Source organism: Cherax quadricarinatus, chromosome 85 (genome assembly GCF_038502225.1).
Source record: "Cherax quadricarinatus isolate ZL_2023a chromosome 85, ASM3850222v1, whole genome shotgun sequence".
Classification (NCBI taxonomy): Eukaryota; Metazoa; Arthropoda; class Malacostraca; order Decapoda; family Parastacidae; genus Cherax; species Cherax quadricarinatus.
In genome coordinates, this window is record NC_091376.1 from 13,715,425 (window position 1) to 13,741,367 (window position 25,943).

The 25,943-nt window shown below is 45.4% G+C and overlaps 1 protein-coding gene across 1 annotated transcript in view; it reads right to left on the reverse strand.

Annotated features, from left to right (window-relative positions):
- Positions 1-25,943, reverse strand: part of LOC128703207 (uncharacterized) — a 100,174-nt gene that overhangs the window by 65,358 nt on the left and 8,873 nt on the right. The window contains exon 2 of the mRNA XM_053797800.2: positions 21,770-21,872. Within this exon, the coding sequence (XP_053653775.1) occupies positions 21,770-21,872 (103 nt within the window). The remainder of the gene's footprint in view (positions 1-21,769; positions 21,873-25,943) is intronic.

The window sequence follows — 25,943 nt, forward strand, 5'->3', positions numbered from 1 at the left end:
GAAGCTTGGGACCCCAAGAGAAAGAGCGCAGTTTCGATTCCCGGTACAGGTGAGACATATGGGAAGGTATCATTACACCTGCTGCTTCTGTTCACCTAGCAGTCAATAGGTACCGTGTCTTACTACTGTTGTCATCTGTTCACTTAGCAGTAAACAGGTACCGTGTCTTACTACTGTTGTCACCTGTTCACTTAGCAGTAAACAGGTACCGTGTCTTACTACCTGCAATTGTTCACCTAGCAGTAAATAGGTACTGTCTTACTACTGTGGCAACTGCTAACCTAACAGTAAACAGGTACCTGGGAATTAAGTGCTTTGTATAACATCCTAGTTAAACGACCCTAATGGAAATAAGCCACACTAGCTGGCTTTACTGGGTTATCCTGGGTTAATGACCCACTCTTCTTAATTACCCACAAGAATGTTATCTCGTATGGTAACAGATTACGTTACTTCCACCTAAATAAAGCGACCTTCCCCACTAAAAGAAAGCACCTTAACCATTATTCACTCAATGATCAACTTGCCAACAGGTCCACGTCATAGTCCAGACGAGTCCTGTTCCCTCGTAATGTTTCGAACGTTTTCTTAAAAAGTGTTCAGATATTTCTGAACGTTCGTAATCCCTTTATATACCTTTGATGAGCTTCGAGAGTTTTTCTACTGCCGGAACCCGGATATGAGCCAGGCTCGTCTGGTGCTTGCCTGGTCAACCAGGATGTTGCTGCTAAAGGCCCACTCACCCACATATCCATCACAGCCTGGTTGATCTGGCACCATCACAATGCATGAAAAATATTAGTTTATCGTTTAAGTAAAGTTGCTAATGTAAGGAGATGGAAGGTAGGTGAATGTGTGTGTGTGTGTGAGAGAGAGAGAGAGAGAGAGAGAGAGAGAGAGAGAGAGAGAGAGAGAGAGAGAGAGAGAGAGAGAGAGAGAGAGAGAGAGAGAGAGAGACAGAGAGAGACAGAGAGAGACAGAGAGAGACAGAGAGAGACAGAGAGAGACAGAGAGAGACAGAGAGAGACAGAGAGAGACAGAGAGAGACAGAGAGACAGAGAGACAGAGAGACAGACAGAGACAGAGAGACAGAGAGACAGACAGAGACAGAGACAGACAGAGACAGACAGAGACAGACAGAGACAGACAGAGACAGACAGAGACAGACTCTCTCCCAGGGACATAACAGCCACCAAGATCAAGGACAAGCTTCCCTTCACTACATTATTATATTCACGGTCAAGTGATATAAACTCACCTTGTGTGGTATACAGGCAGATTTTAACATCCGTTATTTGATCTACATCCTTTGTGATTACACATACAGTTTATAGATTTATGTAACCTACCCTCAGATACAAAAACACTAGCTACACCGTAGCATTCTTTGTGCAAGATACAAAAACAAAGAATGTGTGTGTGTGTGCGATATTTGCAATGATGCAACCATAGGACAGACAAGTTGGATAACGAGAACCTTCAAAACAAGTCAAGCTAATAACAAAACTCAAATCACCTGTTCTCTCGGGCCTAAAATATTCCTGTGTTCACAGCGACTTTGAAAGCAGGATATGATACTCGGAAAATGTACAAAGGTCGTTTACTACACGCATAATATCGATAAAACATCTAAACTATTGGGAACGACTTAAAGTAATAGTAACGTAACGTAATGAACGGAAGAGATAGATTATTGATGCTGTATTGTGCTGGCAAGTTGAAGATAAAATACGAGCAACGCTCGCGTGTCTTTAAAAGGCGTCTGAGTTTCCCTGTCCCCTAATATGTCTATTTTCCCGAATCTATCTTGCCCATAATCACCATCCCATTCGCTTTGTTATCGTAACAAGAATTATATACAAAAAATGAGGTAATCAACTGTCAACATCCCTACATCAACACTTTAATATCTTACAAACAGATAACAGAAAGGTGGAAATAAATGGTATAAAATACCGACACAATGGAAATATAAACACAAATGCAGTATAATGTGATCCTTTATTGACAACGTTTCACCCACACAGTGGGCTTTTTCAAGTCACACACGGATCTACTTGGGGTTGGAAGGTACGAGAAATATTCCTGCAACAAAACTTGTTAAGAGGAAACTGGGCTGCTAACTCAAGCAAGTGACAGATCAACCAGGCTGTGATGGCTAGTAGTAGCTACCTTGGACAGCTAGCAGAAACTTCCTGGTTGACCAGACACGTAACAAGGAAGTCTAGTCTCAGGCCAGGATGCTACAAAACATTCAACACCAAAACACTAGTGTTGCAGTACTACAACCAACAACACTAGTGTTGCAGTACTACAACCAACAACACTAGTGTTGCAGTACTACAACCAACAACACTAGTGTTGCAGTACTACAACCAACAACACTAGTGTTGCAGTACTACAACCAACAACACTAGTGTTGCAGTACTACAACCAACAACACTAGTGTTGCAGTACTACAACCAACAACACTAGTGTTGCAGTACTACAACCAACAACACTAGTGTTGCAGTACTACAACCAACAACACTAGTGTTGCAGTACTACAACCAACAACACTAGTGTTGCAGTACTACAACCAACAACACTAGTGTTGCAGTACTACAACCAACAACACTAGTGTTGCAGTGTTTCCACGAGAAATATTTATCTTGTTTTAAAAGTTCACATAATCCACAATATAATTTCAGAAATAACCCGCACACGGGAGAGGCTGACGACGTTTCGGTCCGACCTGGACCATTTATAAGTCACACTGTGACTAGTTAATGAGATTAAGACACATGTGCAACATCTGGGTATCTTTATTGTAGACGTTTCGCCATCCAGTGGCTTTATCAATACAAATTCTAGGACATAACTTGAAGACAGTAGAACTATGTACAGAAGATGAGGTAATCAGTCCCTCAACCTAGGAGTAGGTGCGAACAGCACCATAGTCGTGGAGATTCTGGAGATACCCAGATGTTGCACATGTGTCTTAATCTCATCTTGTCGGTATTATATACCATTCGTACACGACTAGTTAATGGTCCAAGTCGGACCAAAACGTCATCGTAAGCTTCTATATGCGGGTTATTTAAGCATTACGCCATGCACGGTACTGTGCCTTTTTTTCCTCTACAAGGCCATTTTCATGGCCTTCGTAGCATTTCCTTTATTACGCCTTTTAAAAAATAGTTCAGCTGATATTAGTTATACCTGGAGTATACCTGGAGATGGTTTCGGCGGTCAACGCCCCCGCGGCTCGGTCTTAGACCAGTGCATTCAGTGTCTTATAGATCTACTGACTTATTGCAGACTTTAGCTCGTGGTTTGGATAGTACTTCTGCTCCCTCTGGCAGATTTCATAGTGACACTTTGTATGTGTAGCGTGGCACTATGTATGCGTGTAGCGTGGCACTATGTGTAGCATGGCACTAAGTATGCATGCAGCGTGGCACTATGCATGTGTGGTGGCACTATGTGTATGCATGAGGGTGGCCTTGTGTGTGTGCGTGACAATGCCTGTATGCGTGGCACTGCCTGTATGCGTGGAGCTGCCTGTGTGCGTGGCACTGCCTGTGTGTGTGGAGCTGCCTGTGTGCGTGGCACTGCCTGTGTGCGTGGCACTGCCTGTGTGTGTGGAGCTGCCTGTGTGCGTGGAGCTGCCTGTGTGCGTGGCACTGCCTGTGTGCGTGGCACTGCCTGTGTGCGTGGCACTGCCTGTATGCGTGGCACTGCCTGTATGCGTGGAGCTGCCTGTGTGCGTGGCACTGCCTTTATGCGTGGCACTGCCTGTACGCGTGGCGCCACACGCATGTGAACATTCCTCACCACCTCCATCGATTATCGTAATTAATACTCTCAAAACATTACCTCCCTCTCCCCCACCATGCCACCCCCTCCCGTCAGCCCCCTCCCCTCACACACCCCGCATCACATGCACATGCACTATCGACCTGTGCGCTGGTGAAGCGTATTGGACCGTCCCCACCCAGAGTGCTGATTGGTTCCTTCTCATTTACTATGTTCCCCCAACACCATTTATTATCCCAACTCTCTATATCGGAATTCCTGTCCGAGGGGAATGTTAATATCGGTAGTATATCTTGTGGCATGTTGGAATGTGTGTGTCTGCCGTCTCAACAGTTTATATATATATATATATATATATATATATATATATATATATATATATATATATATATATATATATATATATATATATATATATATATATATATATATATATATATATATATATATATATGTCGTGCCGAATAGGCAGAACTTGCGATCTTGGCTTAAATAGCAACGCTCATCTTGCCATATAGGACAAGTGAAAATTTGTGTATGCAATAATTTCGCCAAAAATCATTCTGAACCTAACGAAAAAAATATATTTCACTGTGTTTGTTTAGTATTAAATTACTGTAAACAAATCTAAAATATATTTAGTTGGGTTAGGCTAAAATAAATTGCGCTTGTTATAATAAGGTTAGGTAAGTTTTCTAAGTTCGTTTTGGTGCAAAATTAAAATTTTTTACATTAACATTAATGAAAAAATATATCTTTAAAAGTATAAGAGAAAATTTTAGAAAGGACTTAATTTTAAATGAGTTCTTGCTAATTGACCAGTTTTACATATTCGGCACGACATATATATATATATATATACATATATATATATATATATATATATATAATATATATATATATATATATATATATATATATATATATATAATTATACCGTAAACGATACAGTGTGTGGTGGTGGTGATACAGTGATGGTGGTGATACAAGGGTGGTGGCGATACAGTTGCTGGTGGTGATACAGAGTGGTGGTGGTGACAGTGGTGGTGATGGTGTAGCAACAAGGTAAGGGTGTTACACAATAACAGGTGAGTCACTGTCTCCTCTACCGTAACGGGAGATCATTTGCTCCCCTGGGAAAGGTGTTACCTCACAAACAAGGACCTGGGGAGCAGACATGCTCCCTTAGCCACAGGTGACCACCCCTCCCTCAAGCTCACTTGTGGGGAAGGTGCTACAGAGAGGCAGGGGCTACGGATGACAGGGGAAGGTTGTTGAGAGCAGGGCAATGCTAAACACTGCCCTAGAGATAATAATGGGCAGCAGTGCGACGACCTAGGGGCAGGAGGCAGGGCAGGTTGTAACCCTCCGTCAGTCTGTCTCCCTGGAACCGGGGACCTGGGTCCTGTAATCCGGGATCTGGATCCTGGAACCCGGGGCCTGGAACCCACGACCTGGGTCCTGGAACCCGCGACCTGGGTCCTGGGTCCTGGGACCTGGGTCGTGGAACCTGCCACAGGCACCGACCACACCTTTGCGGTCACTGAAACAGCAAAAAATGACAGCAGAACGGCTCCCTCAGTGTGGTGATAAGTAATACTGTGGAAGGGAGTGTGTGGGTGGGGGAGAAATGGTGGGAGAGGTCTACTAGTGGGGAGGAGCGATTCTAGGAGAGTGGGGAGCTATGGTGGTGGTAGGGGAAGCAATTGTTGGGGTGAGAATGGAGAAAAGCGTGGAAGACGCTGTAATCTGAAGTTATCACGACTGACCAAAGAAATACAAACCAAAGCAACAGGGTCGAACCCTGGGCGAGGCGGGACATATGGACAAGTCACCTAACATCTGTGTCCCTGTTACCTAGCAGTAAATACCTGGAAGTTAGCGAGACTTGTACGGCGCATCCTGAGATGGTCCTATGAACCACAATAGAAATATTGTAGATTTTTTTTTAGATTTAACTCGTAAGAGTTCATACACTGAGAAGCACTCGTACTGTGAGTGAACACGCCATCATAAAGACAGTACTGGACAGTACCACTCATCCTGCCAGTGAACACACCACCATAAACACTGTACGCATCACTCCAAATTATCAACACTACATTAGCAACATTAACTACAACCCTTGGTCGTTGAAACACGGGGGGGGGAAGAGAGAGAGAGAGAGAGAGAGAGAGAGAGAGAGAGAGAGAGAGAGAGAGAGAGAGAGAGCAAGCATAACTACTATATAATACAAGGTTCCTGATTTCACTGAAGATGGGAGTTCCTCTGTGCGGAGAACTATTAACCAGCTTAGCGAGACTTTCTTCCAGTACTACTATTACTGCTCCGCTGTACAGTCATGAACGAAGGTTCTCGGTTGTTCCAGTAATACTACTATCCACTCACTATACAGTCACGAACGAGGATTCTTGTACCACTTCATGACAGCAGGGCGGAGGAATTACGAATGTAATCCAAACAAGACTGTAAATACTTCTAACAGATTTAGATGCGCAATAGAAGCGATATTTAAAAAAAGTTTAGATCTTATCTTACGAAACAGAGTTCTTCATACTTTCCTTAATACACTGATTGGCCATGTAAATAACGTACTGTGACTCAAGGTCTGGGACCAAGCTGTTCTGCTTGCTTGTCTAACCGTGATGTGATTAGTACACTGACCTAAGAGTTTCAGGACTCGCCTCACCTGTTATGTGATCCAATAAGCTGTTGGTGCTGGCAGGTCTTTCATACACGCACGCGAAAAGTTTTGTAATTAAACGTGTCTTATTTGTGGTGAGCGGACGGAGGATCAAGCCTGAAATACCAGGCTTGATCCTCCAGCCCCGTAAATTCCCACTAAAGGTCCAATTTGCCTAGCTAGGTACAAGCCCTGGGGTGGGGGGAAACTTGCACCTGTTTCCTCACACCTATTGCTCCTATTTACCTAGCAGGATATAGGTACCTGGTCGTTAGTCGACACCCAGGGCTGGGGTTTAAACTGAGCTGATGTTAGGTTAACAGCTGTTAGCCTATATATATACTGAGGTAGAATAACAACTCTCAATTCAACCTTGTACAAAGAATCTACGACAATCCATAGCCCACGGGCTCGCTGTGGGCCTGCAGGCTGCCAGAAGCAACAGCCTGGATGATCAGACAAGCCTGGCCCAGGGCCAGGCTGCAGCAGTAGAAACACACCGGAAGCCCATCAAATGTAAGCAGTGTCGGGAAGATGGACTGCTAGTCACCCACAAGTGTACAAGTGCACCGTATCTATCCCCCTTCAAAGGGTCTCCTACCCGCTCCCTCCTCCTCTTCCATTACCATCGGGCTCGCTCTCACTCTTCCCACTGTGAAGGCAATTATTGGTTAGCTCACATACCCACGTTAACACTGGGAGGACTCGATACAGCGTATGCTATCAGTGGTCTTATAAACCACAACAAGAGAAGTCAACGCTGAGAGCTCTATACGGCGTACACTATCAGTGGACCTATAAACCATAACAAGAGAAGCTAACACATTAACTGAATCTTCCCAGCTCCACCTGCCCTTCGTGTTAACATTCCCACAGCAGCGGGTGACCTTGGGCGACTTATCAGTGGGTAATCTGAATCGAACAGTAGCTTGGTAGGCAGGTAATGATGATAATTACGGCGGGGGTGGCCCTCGGAACATGCTCGGTAGATCCAGCCCGTGGGCAAGACAAGTGGTGGTGCGGTCCTCTAACTCACCAGCGGCCTCGCTATCTCAAACCTTCACAGTAGCCTGGTAATGACAGTATAAGAGGCCAGCATCAAGCCTTGTGGCGTGGGTAAGCCAGTGGTCGCTGCTCCCGTGGTCCGCCATAGGGGCCAAGGCCACATACTGTACTGCAGAGCTTCATAAGAACATAAAGGAGCACTGCAGCAGGCCTACTGGCCCATGCTAGGCAGGTCCTAGTCACCTACTGGCCCAAGACAGTCAGGTCACTGCATCAGACCCACTGGCCCAAGATGAGGTTGACAGATCGGAATATGATTTCTTTACACATCTTGTATATGAAAATTCAAGACACCAGACAGCGCTTTCATAACCTTAATTTTTAAAGGGGTGGAGGGGTAAGCCAGTGGAAAGCCTCGGTCAAATGACCAAAAGCTCCAGCTGTGGGTCATCACATGAATTAAGACCCGCGTCAGGAAACACTTGTCCTGTTTCCTGACAAACCTTACCTAGACACCAGACATTCTGAACAAATATCCTAAACTTGCTCGTACCAGATATATAATTTGCAAATATCTACATACACTTCTCTAAAACCTTCCTGGGCCTAGTTCGTAGGCCTTTTATGTATTTATATGAACATTAAAATGGTATAAAATACCGACAGATTGTTAGGTAAGACACGTATGCAACAGACTGAGGGACTGACCACCTCAAAACTTTAAGGGTGATGGACTGATTACATCGTCTCCGGTCTCTTCTGCTTCTATCAACTTTTCTGTACTCGACTGAAGAAGCCTACTGTGTAGGCGAAACGTTTCGAAATAAAGATACCTAACTGTTGCATGTGTGTCTTACCTAACAATGTATTTATATGTTCTTGCTCTACCGTCCACAGAATGGATAAAGACTGCACAATGATCTAGCCATTTCTGCCGTAAAATCTATTATCAAGTTGTATTAGTACCCAAATATGGATGAAGGAAGCAAGTGCAAACACTTAGGGCATCTTATTGTTTACGTTTCGCTCCTTGGTCAGTGCAAAGCTAGACATAAAGCAATAATAGAGAGACTGGTAGGAGGGTTGACTGCAGGTTGTGCTTCACCAGCGAGCTTCCACGCACTGGTGGCCCTTCTGGCATTTCCGGTCTGACGTCAAAACTGAACTCCTTCACTCTCAACGACGGGAAATAATTGCAAACACGCACACACACACGCACGCACACACACACACACACACACACACACACACACACACACACACACACACACACACACACACGCACACACACGCACACACACACACAGGAGCTGTGAATCGACCCCTGAAACCACAAATAGGCGAGTACACGCACACATTAGTCATCATTCACCAACCCTCTGATACGCCCGAATGATTATCAACGTTCTCCCATCCTGCTTAAGGGGAATCATCAACAAATAAGTGGGTGGGTGGCAGTGGTTATTTTTGAGGACCTGCCTTGTATGGGCCAGTAGGCCTGCTGTAGTGTTCCTCCACTCTCAATAACTCCTAGCTGTCTTCAAGAGGGAACTCAAGTCCTCAAAACAGTTCCTCATCAACAGGTTTGTGGTGCATACGTTGGAACCCCCTGCAGCGGGAACTAACAGCCTGAATGATAAGACCAGCAATCAGGAGGACTGGTCTATGACCGGGTCACAGGGTCTGTCACTTCCGGAAGAGGCTACAGGTAACCTACAGCTACAGGAAAACTACATAACGGTCTAGCCACGGTACTTCGAGTTCTCAAATTATATGGTCGACAAGTTAGATCTAAAATATACTTGAAGGCAAGTCTAAAATACCTTCAGTTTGTTCCTGTCAAGCGTTAGAAAGAAAAAGCGCTAAATAATAAACTTGGAATGCTATAGGAATGCAGTTAGAAGCCGGAGTAACTATAATTCACTCTGATAACATGGACGTAGATAAGCACAATCTTGGGACAATTTGCAAGGTAAACACACCGACCCATGTTGTGGTAGTCAAGACTAAGGCTTGGTTACCAGTACTTCAGGAATTTAGAAACAGACAGACGTATATGTGGACATCTGAGAACGTGGACATATGTAAGAAATTAAGACAGGTATGTAAGAACGTAGACAGATGCATGAGAACGAATCCAAGTGTGTGAGAACACAGGTGTATAAGAACGCAGACAGGTGTGTGTGAACACATGTGAGAAGGCAGGAACGTGTCAGTCACGCCCCAGTTGCTGTGTTCATTGTCTACACGACCAGTGACTCACTCGTTACAGACATCGTACACTCATTCGTTGTCTACAGGGGGAGCGGGGTTGACGTTATGCTGAAGGGCTCTCGACCCAAGAAAGTCGTGCTACTCTCCTCTCCCTTGGCTCAAGCTTGATTACCTCCCATTACCCAAGCTCTATCTAGTCCCTGACTTCTCCACTGTTACTACTACTACTACTACTAATAATAATAATAATAAAAATGATTGATAATTAAAAGTGAAGATAGGTAAGAGGACAGGAATGACAGTAATAAAGTTTAGGTAGGGAAAGACTGCCTAACAGATTGAAGGGAGGGAGTATGGACGAAGTGAACGTGTTCAGATATTTAGGAGTGGAGTTGTCGACAGATGGGTCTATGAAAGACGAGATGAATCACAGAACTGACGAGGGAAAAATGTGGGTGAAATGTTGAGTCATCTGTGGAAAGAAAGAGGCTTGATATGGGTGTGAGGCATGGGTTTTAAAAGTTGTAGCGAAGGTAATGTGAATATTATGAAAGAAAACGAAGTGTGGTAATTAGAAGAGCGAGGGGTTACCTGAGGTGTGTATAATTTAAAGAACCAAGGAGGGGTTGAGGTAGCTTGGTCATTTAGAGAACCCCGAGCAAAATAGCATGAAAAAGGGGATGTACATATCTCTGGAGGAACTGGGTAGGTTAGGAGCTTAAACATCCAGCAGGCTTTCGTGACGGCGTTAGATCGGATTGTGGTTTAATGTGCTGTTGGAGTGTGAGCAGCGTAACATTTATGAAGGGATCCAGGAAAATAAGTTAGCCGGGCTCGAGTCCTGGAGGTAGGAAATATGGTGACTAAATATTGGGGGGGGTAGGGTTGAGGATGTTGCGGTCACTCGAATTGTGAGGTCAGCACACCTCTGGCAGGAAAGCTGTTGAACGAATGATGGAGAACGTGTTTCCCTTTTGTAGGCGGCACTTAACACGTGACAGCCTCAGGGAAAGTTGCCATGGTGGGGCTGAGAATAACTCAGTAGTATAACTTACCTTTTGATGTCACAACACATTCAGTGTTACCACCACCACTACAACCACTACCACCATCCCCAACATCACTTCACTCTAGGTAACAGCTCACTAGAAGAGCTCTCTCTCTCTACGTCAAAGACCACTTCACTCTAGGTAACAGCTCACTAGAAGAGCTCTCTCTCCCTACGTCAAAGACCACTTCACTCTAGGTAACAGTTCACTAGAAGAGCTCTCTCTCCCTACGTCAAAGACCACTTCACTCTAGGTAACAGCTCACTAGAAGAGCTCTCTCTCCCTACGTCAAAGACCACTTCACTCTAGGTAACAGCTCACTAGAAGAGCTCTCTCTCCCTACGTCAAAGACCACTTCACTCTAGGTAACAGCTCACTAGAAGAGCTCTCTCTCCCTACGTCAAAGACCACTTCACTCTAGGTAACAGCTCACTAAAAGAGCTCTCTCTCCCTACGTCAAAGACCACTTCACTCTAGGTAACAGCTCACTAGAAGAGCTCTCTCTCCCTACGTCAAAGACCACTTCACTCTAGGTAACAGCTCACTAGAAGAGCTCTCTCTCCCTACGTCAAAGGGCCCCAGGAAAGCCTTCCTCTGCTTTACATCTCATCGCATTATCAATATTAGTGAATCAGTCTAAAGGTAAAAGTTCCAAGGTTCTCCTGGCAAGGCATTTCTCACCCAACATATTAAAGTGACTCACTCGTGTTAACAAGCAGGTAACCACAGTGTTGTCTACAAGGTCCCACCACTGAACCTTTCCTACTTCTATAAATGTCTTCAAGATTTCACACACACACACACACACACACACACACACACACACACACACACACACACACACACACACACACACACACACACAATAAAATGCAAGGAGGCTGAGGAGAGGTTTGTACCCAAGGGTAACAGGAGTAATGAAAAAGCCAGGATGAGCCCATGGTTTACCCAAAGGTGCAGGGAGGCAAAAACCAAGTGTGCTAGGGAATGGAAGAAATATAGAAGGCAAAGGACCCAGGAGAATAAGGAGAACAGTCGTAGAGCCAGAAATGAATATGCACAGATAAGAAGGGAGGCCCAAAGACAATATGAAAATGACATAGCAGCGAAAGCCAAATCTGACCCGAAACTGTTGTACAGCCACATCAGGAGGAAAACAACAGTCAAGGACCAGGTAATCAGGCTAAGGAAGGAAGGAGGAGAGACAACAGGAAATGACCGGGAAGTATGTGAAGAACTCAACAAGAGATTCAAAGAAGTGTTCACAGAGGAGACAGAAGGGACTCCAGAAAGACGGAGAGGTGGGGCACACCACCAAGTGCTGGACACAGTGCACACAACCGAGGAAGAAGTGAAGAGGCTTCTGAGTGAGCTAGATACCTCAAAGGCAATGGGGCCAGATAACATCTCCCCATGGGTATTGAGAGAGGGAGCAGAGGCGCTATGTGTACCCCTAACAACAATATTCAATACATCTATCGAAACAGGGAGATTGCCTGAGGCATGGAAGACAGCAAATGTAGTCCCAATCTTTAAAAAAGGAGACAGACATGAAGCATTAAACTACAGACCAGTGTCACTGACATGTATAGTATGCAAAATCATGGAGAAGATTATCAGGAGAAGAGTGGTGGAACACCTAGAAAGGAATGATCTCATCAACAGCAGCCAGCATGGTTTCAGGGACGGGAAATCCTGTGTCACAAACCTACTGGAGTTCTATGACATGGTGACAGCAGTAAGACAAGAGAGAGAGGGGTGGGTGGATTGCATTTTCTTGGACTGCAAGAAGGCGTTTGACACAGTTCCACACAAGAGATTGGTGCAAAAACTGGAGGACCAAGCAGGGATAACAGGGAAGGCACTACAATGGATCAGGGAATACTTGTCAGGAAGACAGCAGCGAGTCATGGTACGTGGCGAGGTGTCAGAGTGGGCACCTGTGACCAGCGGGGTCCCGCAGGGGTCAGTCCTAGGACCAGTGCTGTTTCTGGTATTTGTGAACGACATGACGGAAGGAATAGACTCTGAGGTGTCCCTGTTTGCAGATGACGTGAAGTTGATGAGAAGAATACACTCGATCGAAGACCAGGCAGAACTACAAAGGGATCTGGACAGGCTGCAGAACTGGTCCAGCAATTGGCTCCTGGAGTTCAATCCCACCAAGTGCAAAGTCATGAAGATTGGGGAAGGGCAAAGAAGGCCGCAGACGGAGTACAGTCTAGGGGGTCAGAGACTACAAACCTCACTCAAGGAAAAAGATCTTGGGGTGAGTATAACACCAGGCACATCTCCTGAAGCGCACATCAACCAAATAACTGCTGCAGCATATGGGCGCCTAGCAAACCTCAGAACAGCATTCCGACATCTTAATAAGGAATCGTTCAGGACCCTGTACACCGTATACGTTAGGCCCATATTGGAGTATGCGGCACCAGTTTGGAACCCACACCTAGCCAAGCACGTAAAGAAACTAGAGAAAGTGCAAAGGTTTGCAACAAGACTAGTCCCAGAGCTAAGAGGTATGTCCTACGAGGAGAGGTTAAGGGAAATCAACCTGACGACACTGGAGGACAGGAGAGATAGGGGGGACATGATAACGACATACAAAATACTGAGAGGAATTGACAAGGTGGACAAAAACAGGATGTTCCAGAGATTGGACACAGTAACAAGGGGACACAGTTGGAAGCTAAAGACACAGATGAATCACAGGGATGTTAGGAAGTATTTCTTCAGCCACAGAGTAGTCAGTAAGTGGAATAGTTTGGGAAGCGATGTAGTGGAGGCAGGATCCATACATAGCTTTAAGCAGAGGTACGATAAAGCTCACGGCTCAGGGAGAGTGACCTAGTAGCGATCAGTGAAGAGGCGGGGCCAGGAGCTCGGACTCGACCCCCGCAACCTCAACTAGGTGAGTACAACTAGGTGAGTACACACACATTTCCCTTGTCTAGCTTGTGAACTTTTTGTACCAGCGTCATAGGGATGAATTAAGACTTGTGCGACAAGTGTCTCGTGAACTTGTCGGTTCTCTGAAGTGTTTATCTAGTCACGTAAAAATATCAGTGAAAATAGGTAATATAACCTGAGCACTTTCAGGTGCTTACACACATTTTTATTAGAATGTGAAAAAAGATTTAGATTTAAGATACTGCCACCGAAGTGGCTAGTTTACTGTGCACCTCATATCCATCCTATGGATTGTAGTGGCTAGTTTGTGCATCTCATATCTATCCTAAAGATGGTAATGGCTAGTTTATTGTGCACATCATACCCATCCTATGGAGGATAGTGGCTGGTTTACAGTGCATCTCATATCCATCCTGCGGAGGGTAACACAAGAACATATAGATATACAAAAGACCTAGGAACTAGGCCCTCAAAAGGGTTAACAGGAGTACATCTGGATTTATATCTACAGTTCACTTATCTATTACAAACAATTTAAAAATGTGCAGAGACAAGAGAAGAGCCTTTTAAATATTAAACACTGAGGTGACACCTCTCAGAGAAGGTGACAGCACATCACTAGAGAGTGTACAGAGATCCTTTACTGCACGTATAAGTTCTGTCAAGCACCTTCACTACTGGGAACGCTTGGAAGCACTTGACTTGTACTCGTTGGAACGCAGGGGGGAGAGATATATCATAATCTACACTTGGAAAATCTTGGAAGGAATGGTCCCAAATCTGCACACAGAAATCACTCCCTACGAAAGTAAAAGACTGGGCAGGCGATGCAAAATGCCGCCAATAAAAAGTAGGGGCGCCATTGGTACACTAAGAGAAAACACCATAAGTGTCCGGGGCCCAAAACTGTTCAACAGCCTCCCATCAAGCATTAGGGGAATTGCCAATAAATCCCTGGCTGCCTTCAAGAGAGAGAGCTGGACAGATACTTAAAGTCAGTGCCGGATCAGCCGGGCTGTGGCTCGTACGTCGGACTGCGTGCGGCCAGCAGTAACAGCCTAGTTGATCAGGCCCTGATCCATCGGGAGGCCTGGTCATGGACCGGGCCGCGGGGGCGTTGATCCCCGGAATAACCTCCAGGTAACCTCCAGGTAAACCCATCCTGTTCCTTGGACCAAGACCGTTCAACAGTATCGAGACACCCCCTTTCATGCGTTTTATTTTGCGAAATTGCAGATAGCTCAGTGGAGAGAGAGTTCAACTTACAATCATAAGGCTCTGGGTTCGATTCCCTGGCATGGACAAACATCTCAGTACGTAGAAATAGGTACCCGTGTGTTAGCCCACAGTTATGCATCGTATTCGGGAGAAAATGTCTTAAGAACTGCAGGTACTGCAGTTCTTAGATATTTTAACATTCCAGGAGGTACTGTTGGAATGTTAAATGTGCTAAGAAACCGCAGAACCTGCTGGAATGTTGTGCTGTGTAAGTAATTCCAGTACCTGCTGGAATATTGTGCTGTGTAATTCCAGCACCTGCTGGAATGTTGTGCTGTGTAATTCCAGCACCTACTGGAATATTGTGCTGTGTAATTCCAGCACCTGCTGGAATGTTGTGCTGTGTAATTCCAGCACCTGCTGGAATGTGCTAAGTAATTCTAGTACCTGCTGGAATGTTATACCATGTAATTCTAGTACTTGCTGGAATGTTATATACCGCCTAAGAAACCTCAATATCTGCTTGAATGTCATAACACCCCGGTACTTAACAGAAGACAAGTATTGTATAAAAGTTATCGGTGTACCTAACTGTATCAGATATTTAACAAAGTTGGTACAATCACACTGCCTGGCTACTCTATGACACGTGACATTATACATAACTAGAACACACGATGTTAAAAGATCATTCACTTCTTGTTCATCACTCTGCACTGGATCATTCATCAATATTCTCATTATTCAACCAAAATCCAACTTATAGCCTTCAAATGCAGATTTAGAACAGCTATAGGCAAGTATTGGTTTGTCAAGAGAACTGTGGAGCAGTGTAAAAACTGCCAAGAGTTATTGGAACTAATACCTTAGAAAGTTCTTGAAATAGGTTTGAGAACTAAGAGTGAGAAAGGTAGTATGTGAGAAAGTCCTGACTAACATGGGTCTGTAAACCCCATTGCGTGATCCACTATGCATGTAAACAGTAGTAGGTAACCTGTACTGTGAAGGATGGGTAGGGATGTTAGGTTTCAGGCTATCAACTGAATCATTACGTCCGTAACACCTCTGGTAAGACAACTACTGAATGAGTGATGGTGAATGTGTTTCCTTTCTGTTGAGTAATCGTACCTTAGTGCTAAGCTATGTAATACATGTTTCCCATTGCACCCAGGATGATAAATACTTGAAGACGATACTTAAAGAGCACGTCAGCTCTTTCCAAATGTTAAACCACATGTCGAAAGTTATCTTTTTTATACTTTAAGCAATACGAGGGAGTGCTTGCGCATGCGTGGACGGAGACTGAGTCATGCAAGCCTCTCTGCTCAACTAGAATGATCGTAAATCCTCGTGTTTCCCAGCGAGAGAGAGACCTTACGGCTCGTGCCTCTGGGTCTGTTGCTGCCTCCATCTGTTTTTTATGTGGAGTGGCAGCATGACTGTCAACACTGTGACAGTCCAGTTACAAGCGAATATTTTTTACCACACCCTTGACTCACCCAAAGACGTCGACACAGCTGATATACACTGAGAGGTGTATGTATGTATCTCAGTGTATACAGAGTTTAATACCCGTCGATACAGCTGACATACACCGAGAGGTATATGTATCTCAGTGTATATACATGTTTCTCAGTGTATACACATTACAGAGTTTGATAACCGTCAGCACAGCTTATATTCACAGATGTATGTATATCAGTGTGTATATACAATGAGACCTTACTTCCCCTTTGATATACCTTTGAAGAGTTTCGAGAGTTTCTCTACTGAGCCCGGCCGTGGGCCAGGCTCGTCTGGTGCTTGCCTGGTCAACCAGGCTGTTGCTGCTGGCGCCTGGTTGATCTGGCACCTGGTGAAGATACTTGTCCAGTTTCCTCTTGAAGGCTTCTACACTTGTTCCCCGTCAACACAGATTATATACACAGATATGTATATCTTGGCGCACACACACACACACACACACACACACACACACACACACACACACACACACACAGACCAATTATCATTCAAGTACGTATTCTTGACTGGTGAAGTACAGTGAGGCGCAGCCTTCATGACCCCTCGTGTAGTAGATAGATTTTAAACCCCATTAACCAAGGTCAACGTTCCCATACACTGATATAATGTTTGCTTATGGCAAGTGTTTAACCCTTGTTGATGATGATAATACGTTAAATATGTATAACTAAACGTTGTACATAACTGACGGTGACTTACTATAATATAGAAAACCCCTTGTAAAGAACGAGAGAGAGAGAGAGAGAGAGAGAGAGAGAGAGAGAGAGAGAGAGAGAGAGAGAGAGAGAGAGAGAGAGAGAGAGAGAGAGAGAAAGAGAGAGAGAGAATGAATGGGCAGGTATGAACTCGCCTATATACTGCTGCAGGGGTTGAATCTGAGCTCCTGGCCCCGCCTCTCAAACTTGCTAGAGTCCTTATCTCCTAGCCTCGAGGGCTTTGTCATACCTATTCTTAAAACTATGTATAAAGTCTGCCTACACTTGCGTGCGGCCAGCAGTAACAGCCTGGTTGATCAGGCCCTGACCCACCACGAGGCCTGGTCATGGACCGGGCCGCGGGAGCGTTGACCCCCGGAACACCCTCCAGGTAGACCACTTCTTCGTCGAGGTCATTCCACTTCCCGACCACCCTGAGGCTGAAGAAATACTTCCTGATATCTATGTGACTCATCTAACTTCCAGCTGTGCCCCTGAGTACCTGTTTCCCGCCTCTAAAGCAGCCTGTTCCCCGGGTATTTTGTATGTTTTCATGTTTGCCCCTCTTCCTGTGCGTGTGTACTCACCTATTTGTGGTTGCAGAGGTCGATTCACAGCTACTGTGTGTGTGTGTGTGTGTGTGTGTGTGTGTGTGTGTGTGTGTGTGTGTGTGTGTGTGTGTGTGTGTGTGTGTGTGTGTGTACTCACCTAATTGTGGTTGCAGGGGTCAATACTCAGCTCCTGGCCCCGCCTCTTCACTAAGTGCTACTAGGTCCTCTCTCTCCCTGCTCCATGAGCTTTATCATACCTCATCTTAAAGCTATGTATAGTTCCTGCCTCCACTACCTCACTTGCCAGACTATTCCACTTCCTGACAACTCTATGATTAAAGAAATACTTCCTAACATCCCTTTGACTCATCTGGGTCTTCAACTTCCAATTGTGACGCCTTGTTTCTGTGTCCCATCTCTAGAACATCCTGTCTGTCCACCTTGTCTATTCCACGCAATATTTTGTATGTTGTTATCATGTCTCCCGTAACCCTCCTGTCCTCCAGTGTCCAGTGTGTGTGTGTGTGTGTGTGTGTAGGCTGTTATCCTTCCCCCAACCCTCTCCTATCCTATCCCTCCATCCCTATCCTATCCATCCTTCCCAGATACGAAGTATAAATATTTACCTGTGACTCACTGCCAGGAAGTGCGTGTGTGCGTGTGTGTGTGTGTGTGTGTGTGTGTGTGTGTGTGTGTGTGTGTGTGTGTGTGTGTGTGTGTGTGTGTGTGTGTGTGTGTGTGTGTGTACACTAACTTGTAAGTGGTTGCAAGGGCAGAGTCACAGCTCCGGGCCCCCGAGTGCGTGGTCACCTATTTATGTTTGCACGAGTTGAGTTTTAGCTCCTGGTCCATCCTCTTGAAGTCTTGACAACCTGCCATACCCACTCTTCAAACTGTGTATGACCTTGACCAGAATGTATAAGAAATCCCAGTATATTATCGTCACGTGCTAAAACAACCACCGCCGCTTCTCCATTTTACCTGTGACTGGTTTTAAGAGTTTTCTAACAGCAGCACAATCTGAGGGCCAGGCCTTTCTGACTGTTCCACCAGGTTGTTAGTGTTGGCTACCTGTTGGCCCAGAAAGTCAAGTGTGGAAGGTTACAAGACGCAGCCACGGTGGTTGACAATGTTACAAGACGCAGCCATGGTGGTTGACAATGTTACAAGACGCAGCCATGGTGGTTGACAATGTTACAAGACGCAGACATGGTGGTTGATAATGTTACAAGACGCAGCCATGGTGGTTGACAATGTTACAAGACGCAGCCATGGTGGTTGACAATGTTACAAGACGCAGACATGGTGGTTGACAATGTTACAAGACGCAGCCATGGTGGTTGACAATGTTACAAGACGCAGCCATGGTGGTTGACAATGTTACAAGACGCAGCCATGGTGGTTGACAATGTTACAAGACGCAGCCATGGTGGTTGATAATGTTACAAGACGCAGCCATGGTGGGTGACAATGTTACAAGACGCAGCCATGGTGGTTGACAATGTTACAAGACGCAGACATGATGGTTGATAATGTTACAAGACGCAGCCATGGTGGTTGACAATGTTACAAGACGCAGCCATGGTGGTTGATAATGTTACAAGACGCAGCCATGGTGGTTGACAATGTTACAAGACGCAGCCACGGTGGTTGATAATGTTTCAAGACGCAGACATGGTGGTTGATAATGTTACAAGACGCAGACATGGTGGTTGATAATGTTACAAGACGCAGCCATGGTGGTTGACAATGTTACAAGACGCAGCCACGGTGGTTGATAATGTTACAAGACGCAGCCATGGTGGTTGACAATGTTACAAGACGCAGCCATGGTGGTTGACAATGTTACAAGACGCAGCCACGGTGGTTGACAATGTTACAAGACGCAGCCATGGTGGTTGACAATGTTACAAGACGCAGCCATGGTGGTTGATAATGTTACAAGACGCAGCCATGGTGGTTGATAATGTTACAAGACGCAGCCATGGTGGTTGACAATGTTACAAGACGCAGCCATGGTGGTTGATAATGTTACAAGACGCAGCCATGGTGGTTGATAATGTTACAAGACGCAGCCATGGTGGTTGACAATGTTACAAGACGCAGCCATGGTGGTTGATAATGTTACAAGACGCAGCCACGGTGGTTGATAATGTTACAAGACGCAGCCATGGTGGTTGACAATGTTACAAGACGCAGCCATGGTGGGTGACAATGTTACAAGACGCAGCCATGGTGGGTGACAATGTTACAAGACGCAGCCATGGTGGGTGACAATGTTACAAGACGCAGCCATGGTGGTTGACAATATTACAAGACGCAGCCACGGTGGTTGACAATGTTACAAGACGCAGCCATGGTGGCTGATAATGTTACATGACGCAGCCATGGTGGTTGACAATGTTACAAGACGCAGCCATGGTGGTTGACAATGTTACAAGACGCAGCCATGGTGGGTGACAATGTTACAAGACGCAGCCATGGTGGGTGACAATGTTACAAGACGAAGCCATGGTGGGTGACAATGTTACAAGACGCAGCCATGGTGGGTGACAATGTTACAAGACGCAGCCATGGTGGGTGACAATGTTACAAGACGCAGCCATGGTGGGTGACAATGTTACAAGACGCAACCATGGTGGTTGACAATGTTACAAGACGCAGCCATGGTGGGTGACAATGTTACATGACGCAGCCATGGTGGTTGACAATGTTACAAGACGCAGCCATGGTGGGTGACAATGTTACAAGACGCAGCCATGGTGGGTGAAAGTCTAAAGCCAATCGACTGCACGAGGGTCATTCAGGCTACATTTCGCCTGTACACCAGTAGTCAAGAACTCCCAGTGGATATACACCGAGTGATACACATCTCCCGGTATATGTGGCCATGAGTTTGGTTGTTATGATGACGCACAGTGTGGTGGGGGAGTCTGAGAGAGCGTGTACTAACATAAAGGTGAGTCTGTAATAAGTGGTGAAATGCCTCCGCTTGTATCTGTGTACTCACCTATGTGGTTGCAGGGGTCGATTCACAGCTCCTGGCCTCGCCTTTTCGCTGGTCGCTAATAGATCACTCTTTCTGCTCCACGAACTTTGTCGCATTTTTTAAAGCTGTGTATAGATCCTGCCTCCACTACATCACTCTCCAGATTGTTCCACTTCCTGACAACTCTATGACTGAAGAAATACTTCCTAACATCCCTGTGACTCCTCTGAGTCTTAAACTTCCAGTTGTGACATCTTATTGCTGTGTCCTATCTCAGAAACATCCTGTCCCTATCCGCCCTGTCAATTCTCTCTGTATTTTATATGTCGTTATCATGTCTCCCCTCTCTCCCTATTCTTATAAAAACACAAGGACCGCTGCAGTAGGCCTACTCAGCCTACTTGTCCAACAATAACGCTGTTGGGTGAACAAAACGACAAGCCTAGTTGATCAGGCCCTGATCCATCGGGAGGCCTGGTCATGGACCGGGCCGCGGGGGCGTTGATCCCCGGAATAACCTCCAGGTAACCTCCAGGTTGTTAGGTAAGACACATATGCAACAGTTAGGTATCTTTATTTCGAAACGTTTCGCCTACACAGTAGGCTTCTTCAGTCGAGTACAGAAAAGTTGATAGAAGCAGAAGAGACTTGAAGTCGATGTAATCAGTCCATCACCCTTAAAGTTTTGAGGTGGTCAGTCCCTCAGTCTGGAGAAGAGCATTGTTCCAGACTGAGGGACTGACCACCTCAAAACTTTAAGGGTAATGGACTGATTACATCGACTTCAAGTCTCTTCTGCTTCTATCAACTTTTCTGTACTCGACTGAAGAAGCCTACTGTGTAGGCGAAACGTTTCGAAATAAAGATACCTAACTGTTGCATATGTGTCTTACCTAACAACCTGTCGGTATTTTTTACCATTTTAATGTTCAACCTCCAGGTTGTACAACATTTGGGTATCTGTATTGAAGATACGTTTTGCCAGCCAGTTTCTCCAAGGTAGATGGGTTGATCCATCGTTTCACCACTACACCTGCTGCCTCTGTATTAGACTGAAGAAGCCACTGGCTGGCGAAACGTTTCCTCATTCTTCAACTTGTCGGGGTTCTAAACTATTGCTGGATACTCACCTAGGTGTAGCTCTGTGTGCTGGGCGAGCAAGTGTGAGCCTCTCTCTGGCACGCTGGTCCCTATGTGCACGTGTTGGCAGCTCCTTCCCTCCTCCCTCACTCTCTGTAAACACGTTAAGTTCACGTACAGGTATACATAAATACAGTTGTTGATGAATGGTTCAGAGAACCGACATGTTGATAAATTAGACACATATGCAACTCTTGGGTATCTTTATTGAGGAAACGTTTCGCCACACAGTGGCTTCATCAGTCCATACGTAGGAGAAACTTGAAGAACTGAACACATCGACTCAAGGTTGAGGGACTGATTACCTCATTCTCCTCCTGTTCTTCAAGTTTCTCCTACGTATGGACTGATGAAGCCACTGTGTGGCGAAACGTTTCCTCAATAAAGATACCCAAGAGTTGCATATGTGTCTAATTTATCATAAATACAGTTGTTGAAAATGGTATAAAATACCGACAAGTTGATGATTAAGACACATGTGCAATAGTTGGACGTCTTTATTGATGAAACGTTTCGCCCACACAGTAGGCTTCTTCAGTTCCTTCAAGAATACGGTGCTGTACACCAACTCCAAGGCTGAGGGACTGATTACCTCATGTTTTATATATAATTCTTCATATTATGGCCTTGTATCGTACTGATAAAGCCACTGGCAGGTGAAACGTCTACAAATGAAGTGACTCAGAGGTTGCACAAGTGTCTAAATCTGCTTCTTCAGTCATATACAGAGGCAGCAAGTGTAGGAGTAATATAAAGATGTAATCAGTCCATCATCTTTGGAGAAAAATTATTTGAGGTGGTCAGTCCCTCCAGACCATGGAGCTGAACTCTTCTCCAGGCTGAGGGACTGACCACCTTGTTCCAGACCATGGAGCTGAACTCTTCTCCAGGCTGAGGGACTGACCACCTTGTTCCAGACCATGGAGCTGAACTCTTCTCCAGGCTGAGGGACTGACCACCTTGTTCCAGACCATGGAGCTGAACTCTTCTCCAGGCTGAGGGACTGACCACCTTGTTCCAGACCATGGAGCTGAACTCTTCTCCAGGCTGAGGGACTGACCACCTTGTTCCAGACCATGGAGCTGAACTCTTCTCCAGGCTGAGGGACTGACCACCTTGTTCCAGACCATGAAGCTGAACTCTTCTCCAGGCTGAGGGATTGACCACCTTGTTCCAGACCATGGAGCTGAACTCTTCTCCAGGCTGAGGGACTGACCACCTTGTTCCAGACCATGGAGCTGAACTCTTCTCCAGGCTGAGGGACTGACCACCTTGTTCCAGACCATGGAGCTGAACTCTTCTCCAGGCTGAGGGACTGACCACCTTGTTCCAGACCATGGAGCTGAACTCTTCTCAAGGCTGAGGGACTGACCACCTTGTTCCAGACCATGGAGCTGAACTCTTCTCCAGGCTGAGGGACTGACCACCTCGTTCCAGACCATGGAGCTGAACTCTTCTCCAGGCTGAGGGACTGACCACCTTGTTCCAGACCATGGAGCTGAACTCTTCTCCAGGCTGAGGGACTGACCACCTTGTTCCAGACCATGGAGCTGAACTCTTCTCAAGGCTGAGGGACTGACCACCTTGTTCCAGACCATGGAGCTGAACTCTTCTCCAGGCTGAGGGACTGACCACCTTGTTCCAGACCATGGAGCTGAACTCTTCTCCAGGCTGAGGGACTGACCACCTCAAATACCTTTTCTTCAAGGACTGATTACATCATGTTCATTTCCATACTACACTTGCTGCCTCTGTATATGACTGAAGAAGCATACTGTGATACCCAACTTTTACACGTGTCGATATTCTATATTCAACACATAATACATCATACACTGGTTTAGAAAGACACGTAAGCAAACACTATGACATATTTATTAGAAAACGTTTCGGTCCTGGGACCTTGATCACTTCTAACATCTAAAACGTTTTCTAATAAATATGTCATAGTGTTTGCTTACGTGTCTTTCTAAACCAACTTGTCGGTAATTATTACCAAGGTTTATACCACATCATACACTACAGGTTACGACAGCATACACAGGCAGCGTCTCGCTATACATACACTGAGCAATAAATACCATGTAATACAATACCTCTGTATGTAAAGTAAAAGGACACAAGTGCAACTAATGTGACATTTATTGTGGCAACGTTTCGCTCTCCAGGAGCTTTATCAAGCCATACCTCTGAATGAGTCGAGTTAGATAATCAGTGAGCACCTGACAGTTGTCAACTCACCTGCTTGGGCCAACAGGCCTGCTGCAGTGTTCCTCCTTTCTTATGTTCTTGTGGTCACGGGGGGGGGGTTCTCTGAATGGTGTACACAAATAACCCGCACGAAGTGTGACTTTGGCTAGCTGGTCCAGTGGCTAACGCGACGGTCTGGAGTTTTGAGACTCTCTGACCGCGGGTTCAAATCCCGGCCGTGGTATGGTTTGTGACTTTGTAAATGGTCCAAGTCGGACCGAAACGTCGTCGTAAGCTCCTCTCTTCTATGTGCGGGTTGTGTATTGTTCCAGTCACGGTATTGTGGTTTTTTCTGGTATTTATTGGTGTAAATGGTGTCCGGGTAAGAGAGTCACAGGGAAAAGGTCACACTAGGTTAGGCTGTGACCTTTTTCCGGCGACTTTTTTTCCCCTGAATCCATGTAAACATAAGTTGTGAACAACAAAACTGTTGGGGAGAGTTGTAAAAGATCTGGTATAAAGCTGGTGTATTCGCGTAAAAAAAAAAAACGGAACTAGCGTTAAAAGATGTAAAATTTGGGGGTGGAAACGTGGCGCGTTTTCGTTTAAAACGTAGCTTGCTTCCGCTAGAAACGTGGCGTGTTTTAATAAGAAATGTCTCGGAGTTAGGTTAGGTAATGTAATGAGGAAACAAGACAAGGGTTTCCTGACGCAGGTCTTAGTTATATGATGACCCACAGCTGGAGCTTTTGGTCATCTGACCGAGGCCTTCCACTGGCTTACCCCTCCACCACCATAAAAGTTATGGTTATGATTATAACCATCAGTTGGTATAAACCTGGGTTTAGAAAATATATCCTAGTGTTTTCTTACTAGTCTTTTTAAACCAATAACCACCAGATATATTAATGTAGGGTTAGGTTAGGTTAGGTTAGGTTAGGTAAGGTTCGTCAAGAAACAGGACAAATGTTTCCTGACGCCTTTGGAGCTTTTGGTCATCTGACCGAGGCCTTCCGCTGGCTTACCGGTCCACCCCTTTAAAAATTATGGTCATTTATAACCATTAATCCCTAATGTAGGGGTGAAATTTAGGCACCTGCAACGTCTTAAAGTTCCTTCAAGATTACGGTACTCTTCCACTCCAAGGCTGAGGGACTGATCACCTCATCTTTTGTGATGAATGGTTTAGAAAACCGACAAGTTGAAGAATTGAGACACTTATGCAACACGTGGGAATTTTATTGAAGAAACGTTTCGCCACACAGTGGCATCATCAGTCCAATACAAAGTAGAAATGGGTAAGGAGAGGAGAAGTTTGAGGTAATCAGTCCCTCAACCTGGAATCGACGACCTACTTACACTAGTGGCAGGTCCCACTGTGATCCCGCCTCCTCCTGCTTCAACTCATCTGACTGCAGTATGTAAGTCACCTCTCTGGCCCTATGCTGCACTTCCTACAAGAGTGATGAACTGAACACATCGATTCCAGGTTGAGGGACTGATTACCTCAAACTTCTCCTCTCCTTACTCATTTCTACTTTGTATTGGACTGATGAAGCCACTGTGTGGCGAAATGTTTCTTCAATAAAATTCCCATGTGTTGCATAAGTGTCTCAATTCTTCACCTCATCTTCTGTATATAATTCTTCACATTACGTCCTTGTATTGATAAAGCCACTGGATGGCGGAAAGTCTACAAATAATGATACTCAAATAAGAACATAAGAACGAAGGAACACTGCAGTAGGCCTACTGGCCCATGCGAGGCAGGTCCAAGTCTCCTACCGGCTTAAGCCAATGCACCCAACCTAGTCAGGTCAGGTCACATTGACTTAAGGGAGGAACACGGCAACCGACCTGGTAGCACAAGCTATCAGATTTGAGTAGACTGATGCAGTGGTCGGAGAAGTGGCAGATGCAGTTTAATATAGACAAATGCAAAGTTCTAAATGTTGGACAGGACAATAACCATGC